This window comes from Microcebus murinus, chromosome 6 (assembly GCF_040939455.1).
Source record: "Microcebus murinus isolate Inina chromosome 6, M.murinus_Inina_mat1.0, whole genome shotgun sequence".
NCBI classification, from domain to species: domain Eukaryota; kingdom Metazoa; phylum Chordata; class Mammalia; order Primates; family Cheirogaleidae; genus Microcebus; species Microcebus murinus.
Genome location: NC_134109.1, coordinates 101,193,827 through 101,212,278, shown reverse-complemented (window position 1 = coordinate 101,212,278; position 18,452 = coordinate 101,193,827). Strand labels below are relative to the sequence as shown.

The 18,452-nt window shown below is 37.8% G+C and overlaps 1 protein-coding gene across 5 annotated transcripts in view; it reads left to right on the top strand.

Annotated features, from left to right (window-relative positions):
* DPP8 (dipeptidyl peptidase 8) overlaps positions 1-18,111 on the top strand; it is a 61,655-nt gene extending 43,544 nt beyond the window's left edge. For 3 of the 5 annotated variants that reach the window (XM_076004487.1, XM_076004485.1, XM_076004486.1), the window contains 8 exons: positions 199-351; positions 620-755; positions 3,024-3,169; positions 7,077-7,223; positions 8,449-8,601; positions 10,405-10,547; positions 11,071-11,182; positions 13,839-18,111. In XM_076004487.1, coding sequence (XP_075860602.1) covers positions 199-351; positions 620-755; positions 3,024-3,169; positions 7,077-7,223; positions 8,449-8,601; positions 10,405-10,547; positions 11,071-11,182; positions 13,839-13,961 — 1,113 coding nt within the window. In that variant the 3' untranslated portion in view covers positions 13,962-18,111. Of the gene's footprint in view, positions 1-198; positions 352-619; positions 756-3,023; positions 3,170-7,076; positions 7,224-7,651; positions 7,838-8,448; positions 8,602-10,404; positions 10,548-11,070; positions 11,183-13,838 lie in introns of those variants that run through there. The other 2 variants (XM_076004488.1, XR_012919793.1) reach the window with 2 other exon arrangements.
* Positions 18,112-18,452: the final 341 nt, after the last annotated feature.

The window sequence follows — 18,452 nt, the reverse complement described above, 5'->3', positions numbered from 1 at the left end:
CTGGATATGACCTATTCTTGGCTATAAGACATAAGCAAAAACAACTCAGGTTTATTAACATTGGTAGCAAAATTTTTAAAATGAAGGCACGTGTCAAAGAGTGACTCAAATTATTCTGAACAGAATTGCGGGTTGTTTGTTGAATTACTGGCCTTGCCAAGTGCATGCTAGTTTTGAATTTTTTTGTTACTTTGGCAGATCCAGGTTGATGAAGTCAGAAGGCTGGTATATTTTGAAGGTACCAAAGACTCCCCTTTAGAACATCACTTGTACGTGGCCAGTTATGTAAATCCTGGAGAGGTGACAAGGCTGACTGACCGTGGCTATTCCCATTCTTGCTGCATCAGCCAGGTATTAAGTCCCATGTCTGAAAAGGATTTATATAAATACTGTGCTCATGTAATAGGCTTTTTGGAAGATGTAAAATTTGGTGAAATTGACCTTCAGAAGCCTAATTCTCTTAGGAAAAGCTTTAAAAAGCTTAGCCTTAACTTCTGCATTGTATATGTACCTAGATAGTCAAACTCTTATTATTATACTCTTATTATAGCAGATATAATAGCAGGGAACCTTTTTTACTTTCCCCTGAGGAAACTATAATTTTTTCTCCTTTCCCTAGCATTGTGACTTCTTTATAAGTAAGTATAGTAACCAGAAGAATCCACACTGTGTGTCCCTTTACAAGCTATCAAGTCCTGAAGATGACCCAACTAGCAAAACAAAGGAATTCTGGGCCACCATTTTGGATTCAGCAGGTACTCTTTTTTTTCCCCTGAACCTGTTTTTAAGTAGGATTAGTACATTAGTGCACTAAACCTGTGTCATATGTCTACATTTCCTGGACAGAATCTTGCCATCTTGCCACTGCCTGTCCCTGAGCTACTGTGCTCCTGATTGATCTCACCTCTTCCGTTCTGTCAGCTACTAAATAAGATGGGTTACCCCTCACTCCAAACAGCAGCGGGTCTGGAAGGCCTTTTTGAAAATAAGATTAAAATAGTCACGATATCAGCGAGGAAATGATTTATTCACACCTTTGGACGAGTTCTCAGATAACAAATGAACTTGAAGATAATGTATTCTGAGCTAGTAAGACCCTTTGAGTAGGGAAGCTGCTGCTTTAAAGAGTAACTGGCTGATAGCTTTCTTAAACTTTTGAAGCACTTGCAGTGACTTCTTACTAAAAGAAGACATGCTGTTTATGGGAGTGAAAGGAGCACTATGAATTTGTTTTGGGGTTTTTTGTTTTGTTTTGTTTTTGGTTTTTTTTTTTCTTTGAGACAGAGTCTCACTTTGTTGCCCTTGCTAGAATGCAGTGGCATCATCATGGCTCACTGCAGCCTCCAACTCCTGGACTCAAGTGAGCCTCTTGCCTCAGTCTCCCAAGTAACTGGGACTACAGGTGGGTGCCACTATGCCCAGCTAATTTTTTCTATTTTTGGTAGAGACAGAGTCTCACTCTAGCTCAGGCTGGTCTCAAACTCCTGAGATCAAGCGATCCTCCTACTTTGGCCTTCCAGAGTACTAGGATTACAGGCATGAGCCACCAAGCCCAGCCAAGAATTATCTATTTTTTAAAGGCTTGCAGGGGGCATGGTGGCTCACTACTGTAATCCTAGCTGTCTGGGAGGCTGAGGTGGGAGGATCGCTCAAGGTCAGGAGTTTGAAACCAGCCTGAACAAGAGCAAGGCCCCATCTCTACTAACAAAAAAATTGAAAGAAATTAGCTGGACACGGCCGGGCGTGGTGGCTCACGCCTGTAATCCTAGCTCTCTGGGAGGCTGAGGCGGGCAGATTGCTCGAGGTCAGGAGTTCGAAACCAGCCTGAGCAAGAGCAAGACCCCGTCTCTACTATAAATAGAAAGAAATTAATTGGCCAACTAAGATATATATATATATATAAAAATTAGCCAGGCATGGTGGTGCATGCCTGTAGTCCCAGCTACTTGGGAGGCTGAGGCAGAAGGATTGCTTGAGCCAGGAGATTGAGGTTGCTGTGAGCTAGGCTGACGCCATGGCACTCACTCTAGCCTAGGCAACAAAGGGAGACTCTGTCTCAAAAAAAAAAAGAAAAGAAAAGAAATTAGCTGGACAACTAAAAATATATAGAAAAAAATTAGCTGGGCATGGAAGCGCATGCCTGCAGTCCCAGCTACTCGGAAGGCTGATGCAGAAGGATCACTTGAGCCCAGGAGTTTGAGGTTGCTGTGAGCTAGACTGATGCCACGGCACTCTAGCCTGGGCAGTAGAGTGAGACTCTGTCTCAAAAAATAAATAAAATAAATGCTTGGTCTCTTAAATATAAAGAATGGACTAATTTTATGTATCTCCTAATCTACTTTATCCCCAAATCTTTTTTCCTGTTAAATATTTTCTTTCATTAGTAATATCTGCCAAGGGATTGAGAAATTAGTGCAGAACCAAAGGGTATAGGTAATTTTAATGTCTAAAAGCAGAATTTATAATATGATGATGATCTCTACTTAAACAGTAACATTATCTGCTATACACAGACACTTAGGAGAGATTATATAGGGTTTGGTGAACTGAAGACTGATGACAACTTTCTTTTTTCTAATTCTGGTCAGGCATATTCTCTAATGATCAGAAACAAATGTTATTGAACACCTGCAAGTTAAATCGACTAAGTTAAATATGTGCTTCCTGTTTCTTTTTTTCCCTTTCAGCTTTAATGAAGTATATGCCTGTTTCTAATCAGGTTTATGGTTTAACCATCAATAAGTTACACTGAACTAAACATGAAGTATTTGCATAGTTCTGCACATAGATACCTCCTAGGCTCCAAAGATTATTCAGAATACTGTGTGTCTGCTTCTGAAATAGATATTTGATATGTTTGTTAGGCTTTTTTAAAGATGGATATTCTTGCGTGATTTCTAGTTTATCATCTGAAAGAGGGCTAATCAGTTATTTGTGGGTTTCAATGTCTTCTTCCTTGCTCTCGGATTACAGAGCTCCCATACGAACTCCTTTTATAGACTCTGTATGTTACCTACTCACAGGTCCTCTTCCTGACTATACCCCTCCAGAAATTTTCTCTTTTGAAAGTACTACTGGATTTACGTTGTATGGGATGCTGTACAAGCCTCATGATCTACAGCCTGGAAAGAAATACCCCACTGTACTGTTCATATATGGTGGTCCTCAGGTGGGCATATATTTATATACATATGTACCTATATGTATATACGTACATATATATAATTTGTGATTTGTTTTTTAAGTATCTAGTCAGTTGTTTAGATTAAGATTGTGAGCATTGTTGGGCCTCAGCTGTTAATGACTCTGGCTTATGTTCTGATTATCAAGTTTAGAAGTTTAGGAAGCTAGGTTTTGTTAAATGGATAATTTATAAATCTGTAAGTCAATTTCTTAATTTACGATAAAGAATATAACTCTTGGGAGTGGAATAATCATAGAAGTAGATAAATATATTGCTTTCTATGTAAAGAAAGTTGTTTGGGGCCAGGCACGGTGGCTCACGCCTGTAATTCTAGCACTCTGGGAGGCCGAGGCGGGCGGATTGCTCAAGGTCAGGAGTTCAAAACCAGCCTGAGCAAGAGCGAGACCCCGTCTCTACTATAAACACAAAGAAATTAATTGGCCAACTAATATATATAGAAAAAATTAGCCAGGCATGGTGGCACATGCCTGTAGTCCCATCTACTTTGGAGGCTGAGGCAGGAGGATCGCTTGAATCTAGGAGTTTAAGGTTGCTGTGAGCTAGGCTGATGCCACGGCACTCACTCTAGCCTGAGCAACAAAGTGAGACTCTGTCTCAAAAAAAAAAAAGAAGAAAGTTGTTTGGGAAATGAAATTAAATAACTAAATATCTTGGTGGATAAAAAGAGTCTTAACAGATATTTTCAGAAAGCCTTAGTAGCCTAGCAAATTCTCACATGTGTCTCAAGCAAACTAGAATACTTTTAGTAGTTAAGGCAGCTGCTGTACTACTATTCAGCACTATAAGAAGTTTACGACTGGGTGTGGTGGCTCACGCCTGTAATCCTAGCACTCTGGGAGGCCGAGGCAGGAGGATGGCTCGAAGTCAGGAGTTCAAGACTAGCCTGAGCAAGAGCAAGACCCCGTCTCTACTAAAAATAGAAAGAAATTAATGGGACAACTAAAATATATATATATAAAATTAGCCGGGCATGGTGTCACATGCCTGTAGTCCCAGCTACTTGGGAGGCTGTGGCAGGAGGATCGCTTGAGCCCAGGAGTTTGAGGTTGCTGTGAGCTAGGCTGACGCCACAGCACTCTAGCCCGAGCAACAGAGTGAGACTCTGTCTCAAAAAAAAAAAGTTTACACCTTGATTTTTCTCTTTCTGGGTTAATATTAACAGGTGACTGACTGTTAAGTAAATGGTATTGTCTGTCTGAATAAAGTATTTTGGATAGGTGAATTGGTTAATTGGTAATTTTTTAAATTATTTATTCTTGATTAGATATCTTACATTCAGCCTTTGAAGAAATTAAAATATAATTACAGCGTTTTCATAATGCAACTCTTAGACTCAGTAATATCCTTTACAATTATACTCAGTTATTTAGTGTCTGGAAATATATCTAGATACCAAGTCATACAAAAAAATAAAAGAAAATGACTACATAAACCATAAAATCTAAGGGATGATGGTCATGTATTAAGTTAAATCACTTTGCCAAAATTTTGATTTACAAACAACAATTCGCATTTGTATTATAGTCATCTACACAAATCATGAAAGAGTTAAATTAGATTTCTACTTAAAACTTGAAGCCAAATCTTTGTAACATAAGAAAAAATGGCTTAACACAAAGCAAGAGAGAAATTACAGGACACTCTCAGAAGTTTTACATGTTTGTTATATGCTTTTGATAGTAAGGCTAAATAAAAAGGGTGTTTCTCCTTCCCAGTGAAGAAATGATACAATATATGAGATAGGTCAAAAACACCATAAAAACTACATTTTAAGACTTAAAGGACTCCTGGCCAGGCGTGGTAGCTCACGCTTGTAATCCTGGCGCTCTGGGAGACCAAGGCAGGTGGATTGTTTGAGCTCAGGAGTTCAAGACCAGCCTGAGTAAGAGTGAGACCCCATCTCTACCAAAAATAGAAAAAATTAGCCAGGCATGGTGGCACATGCCTGTAATCCCAGCTACTCGGGAGGCTGAGGCAGAAGGATCACTGGAGCCCAGGAGTTTGAGGTTGCTGTGAGCTAAGCTGACACCACAGCACTCTAGTCAGGGCAACAGAGTGAGATTCTGTCTCAAAAAAAAAAAAGACTTAAAGGACTCCTTATATTAGTAATTAAATTTAAAAGGGCTTAGTCACATGAAAACATACTCAATATCACTATTCATTAGGGAATGCAAATTAAAACCACAATAAGATACCAGTTCACACCCATTAGCATGGCTGTTATCAAAAAGAGGAAAATCATAAGTGTTGTACTGGATGTGGAGAAATTGGAACCTTGGTCCATTGCTGATGGAAACATAAAACGGTGCCACTGCTATGGAAAACAGTATCACCATAACGGAGGGAGGGAGGATGAGGTGTTATTCAATGGGTACAGAGTTTCTGTTTGGGATAATGAAATTCTGGAAATGGATAATAGTGATGGTTACAGAACAGTGTGAATATGTTTAATGCCACTGAACTGTACACTGAAAGTGATTGAAATGGTAAATTTTATGTTATGTATGTTATACCATATTTAAAAAGTCTTAGCCAATCCAATTAAAACAAAATTGTTTGGAGTACCTTATGAATTATAGCTATACATTTTTGCACTTACAGAAACAATCATATTTGAAAGGCTATAAGTATATTCCACCATGTGGCTTTTGAAAAGCTGTAGGTCACCTAAGATGATTTGTTTTCTTTCTTTCTCAAAGTATTCTTTGAAAACATTCAAATTTGGTGAGGCCATAGAAGAATCTGGTGTTTAATTTGCAGGGAGATTTCCCTGTGCAACTTCACATGATATATAGTGCCTCTGGCACTTCAACCCATTGGAAGATCATTCATCCTCTTGGTGGATGACTCAATTTGGGTTAAATATAAAGAGACTCTTAGGCCGGGCGCAGTGGCTCACGCCTGTAATCCTAGCACTCTGGGAGGCCGAGGCAGGCGGATTGCTCGAGGTCAGGAGTTCGAAACCAGCCTGAGCCTGAGCGAGACCCCCGTCTCTACTATAAATAGAAACAAATTAATTGGCCAACTAATATATATATAGAAAAAATTAGCCGGGCATGGTGGCGCATGCCTGTAGTCCTAGCTACTCGGGAGACTGAGGCAGGAGGATTGCCTGAGCCCAGGAGATTGAGATTGCTGTGAGCTAGGCTGATGCCACGGCACTTACTCTAGCCTGGGCAACAAAGCGAGACTCTGTCTCAAAAAAAAAAGAAAAAAAGAGAGAGACTCTTTAATGTAAAAAAAAAGTTGTTTTTTTTTAAGGTGAGGTCTCACTCTGCCACCAAGCCTAGAGTGCAGTGGCCTGATTGTAGCTCACTGTAACCTCCAACTCCTGGGTTCAAGTAATCCTCCCACCTCAGCCTCCCAAGTAGCTAAGAGTACAGGCACACAATACCACACCCAGCCTGTGGTTTTCTTTAAATGATATTGTTTATGGTATTCTAGGCCTAGTATTTCTTTTTCCAGCTCTCTCCCATTTTTTTTTTTTTTTTTTTTTTTTGAGAGTAGGGTCTCTCTGTCACCCAAGCTGGAATGCAGTAAGCAGGATTGTAGCTCACTACAGCCTCACCCTCCTGGGCTCAAGAGATTCTCCCACCTCAGCCTCCCAAGTAGCTAGAACTACAGGCAGGCACCAACAAGCCCAGCTAATTTTATTTTTTTGTAGAGATGAGGTCTCACTAGGTTTCCAATGCTGGTCTTAAATTCCTGGCCTTAAGTGATCCTCTTACCTCAGCCTCCCAAAGTGCTGGGATTATAAGCATGATCCACTTCATCTGGCCTAAGCTTTCTATTTTTAACAATGCCCTTCCTCTCTTGTGCTTTTGTATGCTACCATATTATAAATTTCACTGAAGTTGTATTTCTTCTTCAGGTACAATTGGTGAATAATCGGTTTAAAGGAGTCAAGTATTTTCGCTTGAATACCCTAGCCTCTCTGGGTTATGTGGTTGTGGTGATAGACAACAGGGGATCCTGTCACCGAGGGCTTAAATTTGAAGGCGCCTTTAAATATAAAATGGTGTGTGAACATAAAAACAATTTTCTTTTAAAGACATTTACATTTTTTGGTGCATTGTTTGGTGTGAATCCCCAGAGAGAGGGTTAGGGGAAGGGGCTATGAGAGAGAGAGAGAGTGAGTGAGTGTGTGTGTGTGAGTGTCTGTGTGTGTGTTACAGTTTGGGGGTGGAGGTGAAGATGAAACTTGATATACACTAAACTAGCTCATGTCTACTTGTATGTAACTTTGGGGAGCTGAGATAGAGCCACTTTTACATAGAAATACCCTCTCTTTCTATTTTGTATGTCCACGTTAGCCAGAAGGCAGACCGTGTAGCTTTCAGCATCCTGCACACTATTGAGGAATAATTGAGATTTGTTCTGTCCTCTGTAAAGAGGGAATCCAACTGGTTAGTGCCTTCCTTGTGACAAGCCTCTTTCTCTCTACAGGAAGCTTTAAATGCTACCTTTTAGAGATGCCCCATGTCCTTTCTGCTGCTTTGGGAAATGATGAGAATCCGATGTTCCTTTTGCACAGTAAGGCAGTTACTGTGTTTGCCAGTGTATTGGACATGCTGAGTAAGACATGGGGATTTTCTCCCACAGCCAGTTCTTTGACCTTATGTTGTATTTCATGTAAGTTTTTTTGTTTTTATTTTTATTTTAGGCTCAGTTGAGATTGTGTGCACTGGCAGGCCAAGTAATATAGACAAGGTGGTGGTGGTAGGAATCAGGTCTTTAAAGAAATAGTATGTTCAGTTCCTAGAGAGTATGATGAGGAAATAGGAAGATAGGGCCTCCAGAGCCATTCCCTCTGCTTTACTGCATTAAATATTGAAAAGGAGAAGTAAAATTAATAAATCACTTAAGGGGGCTAATTTTTTGTCTTTGAGTATAGGAAGGCTTGTTACAAGGAAGATGCTGACCTCTTAGCAGACAACAGAACAAATGGAAATGGGAAATACCCAAATAGCAAGGGACAGTTTGGGTAGCAGTAGGAAAGAACTTTATGACTAAAGGGTAACTAAACTCTAGGACAAGCTAGCAACAGAAGCTATAGAGCCCTGTCTCTAAATAGATTTTTAAAAAACTTTTTGGGGGCAGTAGAATCTCAGTTGATAGGGAATTCTAATCTAAGAAAACTTAGGAATTTTTAGTAAAAAACATTTATCAACTTTAAAAGGCTCTCTTGTAATGAGACTCTTATTCATCAGAATCAGTGAAATGTTCTCCCTTTTTTTTGACAGGGTCAAATAGAAATCGATGATCAGGTGGAAGGACTCCAGTATCTAGCTTCTCGGTATGATTTCATTGACTTAGATCGTGTGGGCATCCATGGCTGGTCCTATGGAGGATACCTCTCCCTGATGGCATTAATGCAGAGGTCAGATATCTTCAGGGTATGTGACTTTCCTATTATACTCATTTTTGCAATAAAGGTAAAATTTTCTGTAAATTGAGGATATGAGAAAATGTTTATTTTCTGAAATTTTATAGAGTTGGCAATAGTATGGAATGTTAGGGTCTGCGTGTTTAATAGCCATGTGAAATGCATGTATATCTCAAATGTAAATACATATATATATATATTTTTTTTTTTAAACACATGTCAACTTGATGACCAGTTATTAGCTGCTTATAGACATATGCCAGACATTACAGGAGGTAGTTATGATTAGTAAAACACACACATACATATTAGATTGTAGTTACTTGGTGTACAAGCTCTGAGAGCAGGGACCTGTATAACCTGTATACCACTGTATCCTCAGTAGTCAAGCATAGTGCTTGGCACATAGTAGGCCCTCAATAAATCTGTGTTGACTGAATGGCTTATTACATATATAAATGCTTATAATTCTGTAAACAAACTCTTAGAAAAATATACTAGGAAGGCCAAGTACTGTGGCTCACACCTGTAATCCTAGCTCTCTGGGGGGCTGAGGCAGAAGGATCACTTGAGATCAGGAGTTCAGAACCAGCCTGAGCAAGAGTGAGATCCCATCTCTACTAAAAATAAAATATTAGCTGGGTGTGGTGGCATGTGCCTATAGCCCCAGCTACTTAGGAGGCTAAGGCAGGAGGATCACTTGAGCCCAGGAATTTGAGGTTGCTGTGAGCTAGGCTGACACCAGGGCACTCTAGCCTGGGTAACAGAATGAGACTCTGTCTCAAAAAAAAAACAGAAAAATATACTAGAAGAAAATACATAAAGATGATAACAATTGTTAAGAGAGTAGGAATTATGAGGGTTTTTTTTTTATGTTTCAGTAACATGATTTTATTTTATAGTGAAAATTAATTTTTACTTTTTGGAATAAAAACAATTGGGTTTTTGTTCTTATACATATATTCAGGAAGTCTTTATAATAACCACAAATGAATTCTGAAAATTGCCATAATTTCCCCAGGCTTACAGTTGCCAAGAAAGTAATTAGAATACTTAAATATGAAGCTGTTTGTAGAAACCTTAAAAAGAGGCAGATTTGGTGTGTGGGTTTTGTTTTGTTTTAAACAGGGTCTTGCTCTCTTTCCCAGGCTTGAGGGCAATGGCATCATCATAATTCCTGGGCTCAAGCAATTCTCTTGCCTCAGCCTCCTGAGTAGCTGGGCCTACAAGCCCGTGCCACCACACCCTGCTAATTTTTCTATTTTTTTGGAGGGATGGGGTCTTGCTCTTCCTCAGGCTAGTCTTGAACTCCTTGGCCTCAAGCAATCCTCCCACCTCGGCCTCCCAGAATGCTAGAATTACAGGTGTGAGCCTCTGTTCCCAGCTTCATTCATTGTTTTATACTGCCAACAGAGCCTTTAAAAAAGTGGGTATTTTTCTATATAAAGCTGACAGTTCTCACACATTTTCCCCCTAGTTGCAGGAATGAGTTTATACTGAGGCATTTGCGTGCTCTGGTTGAGTGTCCCATTTTTAAAAAGGGGCTCACATTTGTTTTTCAGCTAGCCCAGATTAAAGGTTTGATACGTGGCATGCCCATGGAACATGAAACTTACTGACTCACTAAGTATCAAATTCTTGACCTTGGCACTCCACTTTGATTTTCTATTTCTTGAGACCATGTATGCCCCAGTAGTGGGGCTAAAGCCTAAGGATAATTTTAGCCTGCAAATTTGTGGTTGTAAGTTCTCATTGCTAGCCATTCTTTTTTTCTGGAGTACATTTGACTGCGAATGAATGTTTTTGTATGCAGGTTGCTATTGCTGGGGCCCCAGTCACTCTGTGGATCTTCTATGATACAGGATACACGGAACGTTATATGGGTCACCCTGACCAGAATGAACAAGGCTATTACTTAGGATCTGTGGCCATGCAGGCAGAAAAGTTCCCCTCTGAGTAAGTTCAGACTTTAATATTAAGATTATAAATTTTAAATTGTGTTTTTTAAAATTGTCTTTAGTCATAATGAAAGTTAAAACACTAAACGTCCAAGACTAATATTTTATAGAATATTAGAATGGCATGGCTGTTTCTTGAAGCTGAATTACAGGCCAATTCATATAATTATGTTTTTTACAAGCTACATATGAAGCAGTTACTTATGCTGAAAGAAGTATACAACTGTTTCAAGGTGGAAAAAATTGTATGTCTGCTTAAATATATTTTACAAATAGGGACATGTATAATTATAATGCTATAATTATTGATGTGTTCTAATATTTTAATCTTTTAAATTCTTCAGTACATTTAGCATCTGGTTACTATATTACAAATTTAAATATTGAATCCTATTATTGATATTGGATATTCTAACATTATAGTATAAGGAAGTTAATATAGTTTAATGTGATTAAAGGAGTTAAATGGTTTCCCCAAATATTCTATTTTGCCTAATCCTCTAATATTTGCATTTTTACAGACCAAATCGTTTACTACTCTTACATGGGTTCTTGGATGAGAATGTCCATTTTGCACATACCAGTATATTACTGAGTTTTTTAGTGAGGGCTGGAAAGCCATATGATTTACAGGTGAGTTATTCTACATTTTCTAATTAAATGCAGTGATTGATTGCTTTGAAATCTAATCACTCTGGGGTAAGGCCAGATTTTCAGCTACGACTGGTCTCTGCTTAAGAGAACTAAATTCATAGGCAAAGTTAGTAGTGCCTAGAGTTGGATAAGAATTGAGATTCTGTTGATGTCAGGCTGATAAACTGACCTGTTTACCTGTATCTGCTTTCAGTTTGTAAGCATGGAAAAGATGACAGGGAATCCATTCATTATTCTCCTTTACTTTCTTTTTTCACCTTTGAAAGGTGAGGAAATGCTACTTGTTTTCATTGTTATAAAAAGATTTTTTAGGCCGGGCAGGGTGGCTCACGCCTGTAATCCTAGCACTCTGGGAGGCCGAGGTGGGCGGATTGCTCAAGGTCAGGAGTTCGAAACCAGCCTGAGCAAGAGAAAGACCCCATCTCTACTAAAAATAGAAAAAAATTAATTGGACAACTAAAAATATATAGAAAAAATTAGCGGGGCATGGTGGCACATGCCTGTAGTCTCAGCTACTTGGGAGGCTGAGGCAGAAGGATTGCTTGAGCCCAGGAGTTTGAGGTTGCTGTGAGCTAGGCTGACGCCATGGCACTCACTCTAGCCTGGGCAACAAAGTGAAACTCTGTCTCAAAAAAAAAAAAAAAAAAAAAAGATTTTTTTAACACCTGATTACATTGACTTATAATTTTATTTTACATTGACACTGGGGAAGAAAGCAAATTCTGCTCCTCCATTGCTCCATTACTCAAAAAATGGTTTTAAGAGAAACCGTTCCTCAATTTTACTCCTTAAACAGATTATGTGCTCACAAGAAATGAAATATATTACTTTTTTCTTTTTTATATTTCAGCTGACTCCTGAAAGACTCCTTTACATACCAAAGAGCTTTGTTTATGTGGGCTATATCTATCACTATTTCTCATATAAGATATTAAAACAGAAAAATTTTAAATATTTATTTTTATTTTAAAATATAAGCTATATTTATTTTAAATTTAAATATAAGCTATTACATGTTAATATAGATCATATTTTTATGAGAAAAATACTATATCCCAAAATAAAAAAATAATTCACTGAGAATAAATAGCATTATTTTACATTTTTATAAATCCCTTTATTAAGTCTGACTTAATAGAGAAGATACCTGAATATTTGTGATCTCTTTCTATCTGTTGTGATATGTTGTTTTGGCTAAATACATGAAGAAAAATTCAGCCTCATGGAGTATGTAGTTAAGAAGTGGGAAAAGTATTTTAGCCTTTTCAGATTATTGTGGATATTCTTTGATGCTACACCAAAACTGGATGAGTAGTAGTTTCTTAAAAGCTGGGGATTTGGGGGAGATTTTTCTTTTTTAATTTTTTTTTGTAAAGCAAGGTCTTGCTGTGTTGCCTAGGCTGGACTTTAACTCCTGGGCTCAAGCCATTCTCCCACCTCCGCCTTCTGAGTAGCTGGAACTATAGGTGTGCACTACTGCACCTGGCATCAAGCTTGGTTTTAGTGTGGAATCTGAAGCCATGTCTATAAACTTTCATACTCATATTAAAATCTATTGGATCTGGTATTTCAGACAAGATTGGGCACGTTCAATGGCTGTCCAGTCTACATGGCTGTAGACTGGATCTGGTATTTCAAATGGATGGTTTACCCATCTATTCGTCATCTGGAAAATATTGGTTCATTGTGTTATGCCAGTCTTTCAAATTTTGACTCATTTTATTATATAATTTTTTAAAAACCACATATAATAATGTTACCACTGATTTTCATCAGAAAAGTATCTAAGTATTTGGATACTCATGAGCTAATAGTGGTAGTGGTAGTTTTTACAAGTTTTCCAAAATTCTAATTTTCACTCAAAAGCTCAGATTTTATCATTGGCAACAAATACTGTCAGTGTTGTCCTTGAAGTGACTAGCTCACTTCCATTCATTTTTGAGAAAATGTTTACCAGGTACATAAGCCTAAATATCAGTCATTCTTTGAAGTTAAAAATGGAGTTCTATTAAAAAAAAAAAGTAGCAATTCAGCTTGCAACTCAGTTTCAGAAGTTCTTTTCCTTGAGCACAAGTGTTTTATGCATACTTCCCATTTTAACACACGTTAAAAAGGATTGCAATTTAACAAAATCCTAAGTTTTACTGCTACTTAAGTGAAACTAACGTTTTCCTTTTTTACAACAAGTTTGTGGTGTTGAAGAATACTGTGACTTCTAGTACAATTTAATGGTACTGACTTGATTAATACTAAAGCACCAGCAGTTTTACTCACTATTGCTTTTGCATCATTAGCACAGATGTCAACCCAGGGGATAAAGGACAAAAAATGTCTTAGTATTTTTCTTAAAGTAATTTAAGCTTGTGTATCCCTTGAAAGGGTCTCAAAGGACCTCTTGAAGTCTACAGATCGCACTTAAGGATTGAACTGTTGGTCTACAGATAAGTCCTTCATTAAGCCTAATATATGTAAGAAATTATAAGAGGAGAAGCGCCTTTAGATAGGATGTATTATGTAATACCTCCTAGAGGCTGTTCTTCATATTATTAATCCTGATAAAAATCTCTGGAAAACCTTGAAAGAAGATGTACTAAATTCTTATTTTGGTGTATTTTTATTTTTTGTTGTTGTTAAGATCTATCCTCAGGAGAGACACAGCATAAGAGTTCCTGAATCTGGAGAACATTATGAACTGCATCTTTTGTACTACCTTCAAGAAAACCTTGGATCACGTATTGCTGCTCTGAAAGTGATATAATTTTGACCTGTGTAGAACTGTGGTATACACTGGCTGTTTAACCAAATGAGGAGGTTTAATCAATAGAAAACAAAGAATTGATCATCACCTCTTGGTACCTGCCAAACATCTCCTGAAAGTAAATTTGGTGCCATGCAGGCAGGCATCTACAGCTTATGGATAGTAATCTAATAACTTAACCATACACATACAAAATTGAATGATACATATTTCTAAGGGACCTAGAAATACAAATACCATGAGAATTACTGAAAGAAATAAGACATTAGCACCATGTATCCAGACTACCCTATTTTCACTTTTAACAGCATTATTATAAACCTCATGGATTTAATTAGTGTATTTTTACAGTATACTTCTGAGTTTGTTAAAATATGATATTAGTGATTGGTTTGGTTCAATTTCAGAATCTCTGACTAGTTTCAGATTTGATAGCACTTAAATGTAACTGAATAGCTTATGTTTCATTGCTTGGGGTGTATCCAGCATGTTAAAACTAATCACTATTAAACCTAACTTAACCAGTCATTAATGATTTTTCAAGGATACCTTAGTGGCCTCCTGAAGACACTTATTTTGGCTCTGACCAGTTTTTAGCCAATTTAAACTGTATCTAGTATAAATAATTCTCATTTTTCTTTGATGACATGACAGAGTGGGTTTTTCCTTATGCATAAAGGCAAGTAACTATATATGTAGCATGAATTTAATTAGTCTTATGATATTGATAATTACAGGCAGAAAAATTTGATTAGAGCTTAAATATTTGCAGGCAAGTTTCTTTTTTTCCTTTAGGAAAAAGAAAAGGTACACATTCACCTGTATTCTTCAGAAAATTTTAGTGGGGCCAGTTTCCATTCAATATTTCCTTATTAAAATGTTCCAGAGTTTTAGGGGGGTTGAAGTTCTGGAATCACAGTGGGGTGGGGGAGACCAGGGTGTGGGGAGTGACAGGGACAGGAGGTGGTGGTGGGGGTCTGCTTAAGAACTAAGCAGAGTACTTTTAACAAAAATAGTCATGAAAAAGTTGGGGAAGTGAAATTTAAACTCCTAGAATGTTAAGGAAACAGGAATTAAGAAATCACTCTATTGCCATCACAGCTGCAGACTAACATTATTCAGGGGAGGAAAAGTTCCTTAGAGTTGTTTTTATAATTCTAATTTTTTTTAAATTTTTTCCTTTTAACTTTAGAAACCTTGCAAATTTAAGCTTTACCCTTTTTAAATTATTTGAACATAATTTAGATACTATGAGCTTAAAATAAAAAGGTTTACAGACAACTTCTTTCATAAGCTAATTCCCAGCAAGCTACGGCTCTCTTTTTCAGTGCTTAAAGCCTATAAATAGTTTTCTTGAGTGGCCATGACATTTTCTTGGTTTAGTCCTAGCACTTGACTGTGAAGAGAGCTCACAGGCTTTCAGGTGCTAATTGGGATCTGCCTTAAAAGGGGTCTTGGGGTGCTAGATGGGTCATATTGGCACCAGTGGCAGGGAATGCATCTATGAGTTTGGAGTTTGACCCTTTTTATCACAAGCTTCAGTGTTCAGAAAGTTGTTATTACCAATACTTTTAAACAACAAAGAAAAATTGCTGTTTCTTTCTCATCACTACAGAGAGTGGATTTCTCCCATAGTGAGCACAGCCTCCATTAGTAAGGATGGTTACCGTGCATCAGAGGTGTGGATTTCATCATTTAGGGCCAGATGGGAGGCAGGGTGACCTGATGGTTCTGTCCTTGGGAAGGAGATTAGATTTTGTTGTTTGTATTTATACTGTATAATAGATATCACACTTTTTCTTATTCACTGTGTATGTATTGATTTTCATGTTTATGATATTTTCCCATGCCAAAATTTGTTTATATTTTTTCAATGTTAAATTAAATTGATTTGGGTAACTTTTCTTCCCCAGGAAAATATTTTCCCCCTTGACTTAAGTATTTATCTGACTGTTGAGGGGTTTGAGGGGGGGGTGGGGGAAGAGGACTAATTGGCCTCAAAGAATCTATCATTATATGTGAAGTAGAAATGGTATGCAGTAGCTTTTAGACAGCTGCTCATTTGAAACCTTTTACCCATTAAGGCTCTTTCTTCAAAATGGCGTCTCTTATTTTACCAAAACAAACTTAGAAAACCTCATGTTCTCTTGAATTCACAGGTGTTTTCCTTTTGCATCCTGCCTTCTCCTTTCCTGATGTCACAAAGGATGTTTCTTTTATCACTCCCAGTCACTTAACTGCCGTTCTGCTTCCTTAGGGGGAAAAATACCCGACTAAATTGCAGAAAGATGGCTTGACTGAATTTCGTTTTTACAGCCAATGTGGAAAACATCACAGTCAATTGAAGCAATCAGAAATCTCACTAAAATTGTTTATGCCCTGAGTATGGGTAACAACTTAAAAGGCAAGAATATATAAAAGAACCAACAGTTTGGTGAGAGCCCAAAAGCACTAAGTTAAACATCATACTAGGTTTTTGCATGCTTGATAAATGGGTATACTTGAACAACCATCAAGAGATATAGTTACTTGAGCATTGTAGAATAGTGGAACTCAAGATCTAAAATTCATCTGGGATGCTTACTGAAGGAAATACAGTTTTGAATCTCACTCTTAGAAATTTATATTCCATTGATTTGGGTAGAGACCAGGAATGTGCATTTCTAACAAGGTTTTCAGGTGATTCTAAAGGAAGTCATTTCGGAATTAAGGTTTTTCCCTCCATGCCATTTCTGGCTTTTTTTCAAAGCACACCAGAGGAAGAAGTCACAGTACATGCATTACCGTTTTTGTTTTTTTTTGTAAAAGACAGGGTCTCACTGTGTCACCCAAGCTAGAGTGCAGTGGCACAGTCATAGCCCACTGCAACATCAAACTTCTAGGCACAAGTGATCTTCCTGCCTCAGCCTCCCAAGTGGCTAGGACTACAGGTGTGCACCAACACTCCGGGCTAGTTTTTTAATTTTTTGTAGAGAGAGAGTCTTACTACGTTTCCCAGGCTGGTCTTGAACGCCTAGGCCGAAGTAATCCTCCCGCCTTGGCCTCTCAGAGTGCTGGGATTATAGGCGTGAGCTACCACGCCTGGCCTGCATTATCTTTTAAAAGAATGATATATATATTGATGCTTACTTTTTTTACTACTTTATTTTCTACAGAAGGTATATTCCACCTCTCTGTACTATTGTTCTCTTTAGGTGGAATGATCTGTCATTATTATAGGACCATACATTTTTCAAGCTGGAATAAATCTTTGATCTAATCCAATGTTATCATTTGTTAGAAGAGCTGCCTGCACACTAGAGAGAGGAGGAAATATACCCATGGCCACACAGCCAGTTAGTATTGAGGTGGTACTAGACTCCATCCAGATGTCCTGACTCATAGTAGTTAAATGATATATAGAAAAGGTAAATTTTTAAAGAAGTATTTATTAATATATTCCTATAAAACATTTTAAAGGTAACCACATAAAATGGTTAATTTTTTCCATTCTAAAGTAAATGCTAAGCATGCTTATTAATGAAGCAGTACTTCTAATTACTATATGACATTCTGAAGTTAATTAAAATCATTGCACTAATGTGTCTTCCTTGGTGTAGTGGGCGATTTGAGGATTGGGATAGAGTGCTTGCTTAAGCCTGGGAGCCTGTCTTATATAGCTAGTGGATGTATGAATAGACATGGCCATATCTAAAGTAAAACATGTAAGGTGAGTATCCATTCCCAGCAGATATCAAGAAATAAGGGAACTTCCCTGACTCCCACCTTCACAACCCCACCCAGCCCCACCTATCCATCTTCCAGCCTAAAAGAGAGAGAGATGTTAGTGCAAGGTGCTGAACTGTAGGTCATCATTTCATAAGTCCTTCACAGAGAAAGAAAAAGTAGTGTTTGTATGTTCGTTTTTAAATAACCCAAATACAAACTTATGTTGTATTCAGCAAAATTGGGATTCAGGTCTTTAATTTTAGAACATAAAGTGCCTGCTGTTATAAGCATTGACTTGTATAAAAAGAATTGCATGTCTCACTCCAGTAAGTTTATTGGTTTTCTTATTTTCAGCTACATGGCTTTTAATCATGTAAAGTGAAACATTAGTTTTGTTGCATTTTATTACAGGTTCTTTGTTGCAATAAAGCTGCTGCTGAAATTAATTGATTTAAATGTTCCTTTCCCTCCTATTTCCCCATTTGTACAACCTTGCCTTGATTAGTGGCAACTGTGGAGTGATTAATACACATGAACAAGGTCATGTACTTGCAGTGGAAAAGGGAGACTACAGGGTGAATGATTACATAGGAGTCTTAGTATAAACACTAGCCAAAATGCATCCAAGCCCAATGAGAAATGTACAGAAACTTCTTTGTACCTGTAAGTCACTGATCCCCAACCTTTTTGGCACCAGGGACTATTTTCATGGAAGACAGTTTTTCCACAGATGGGTAGGGAGGAATGGTTTGGGGATGATTCAAGCACATTACATTTATTGTG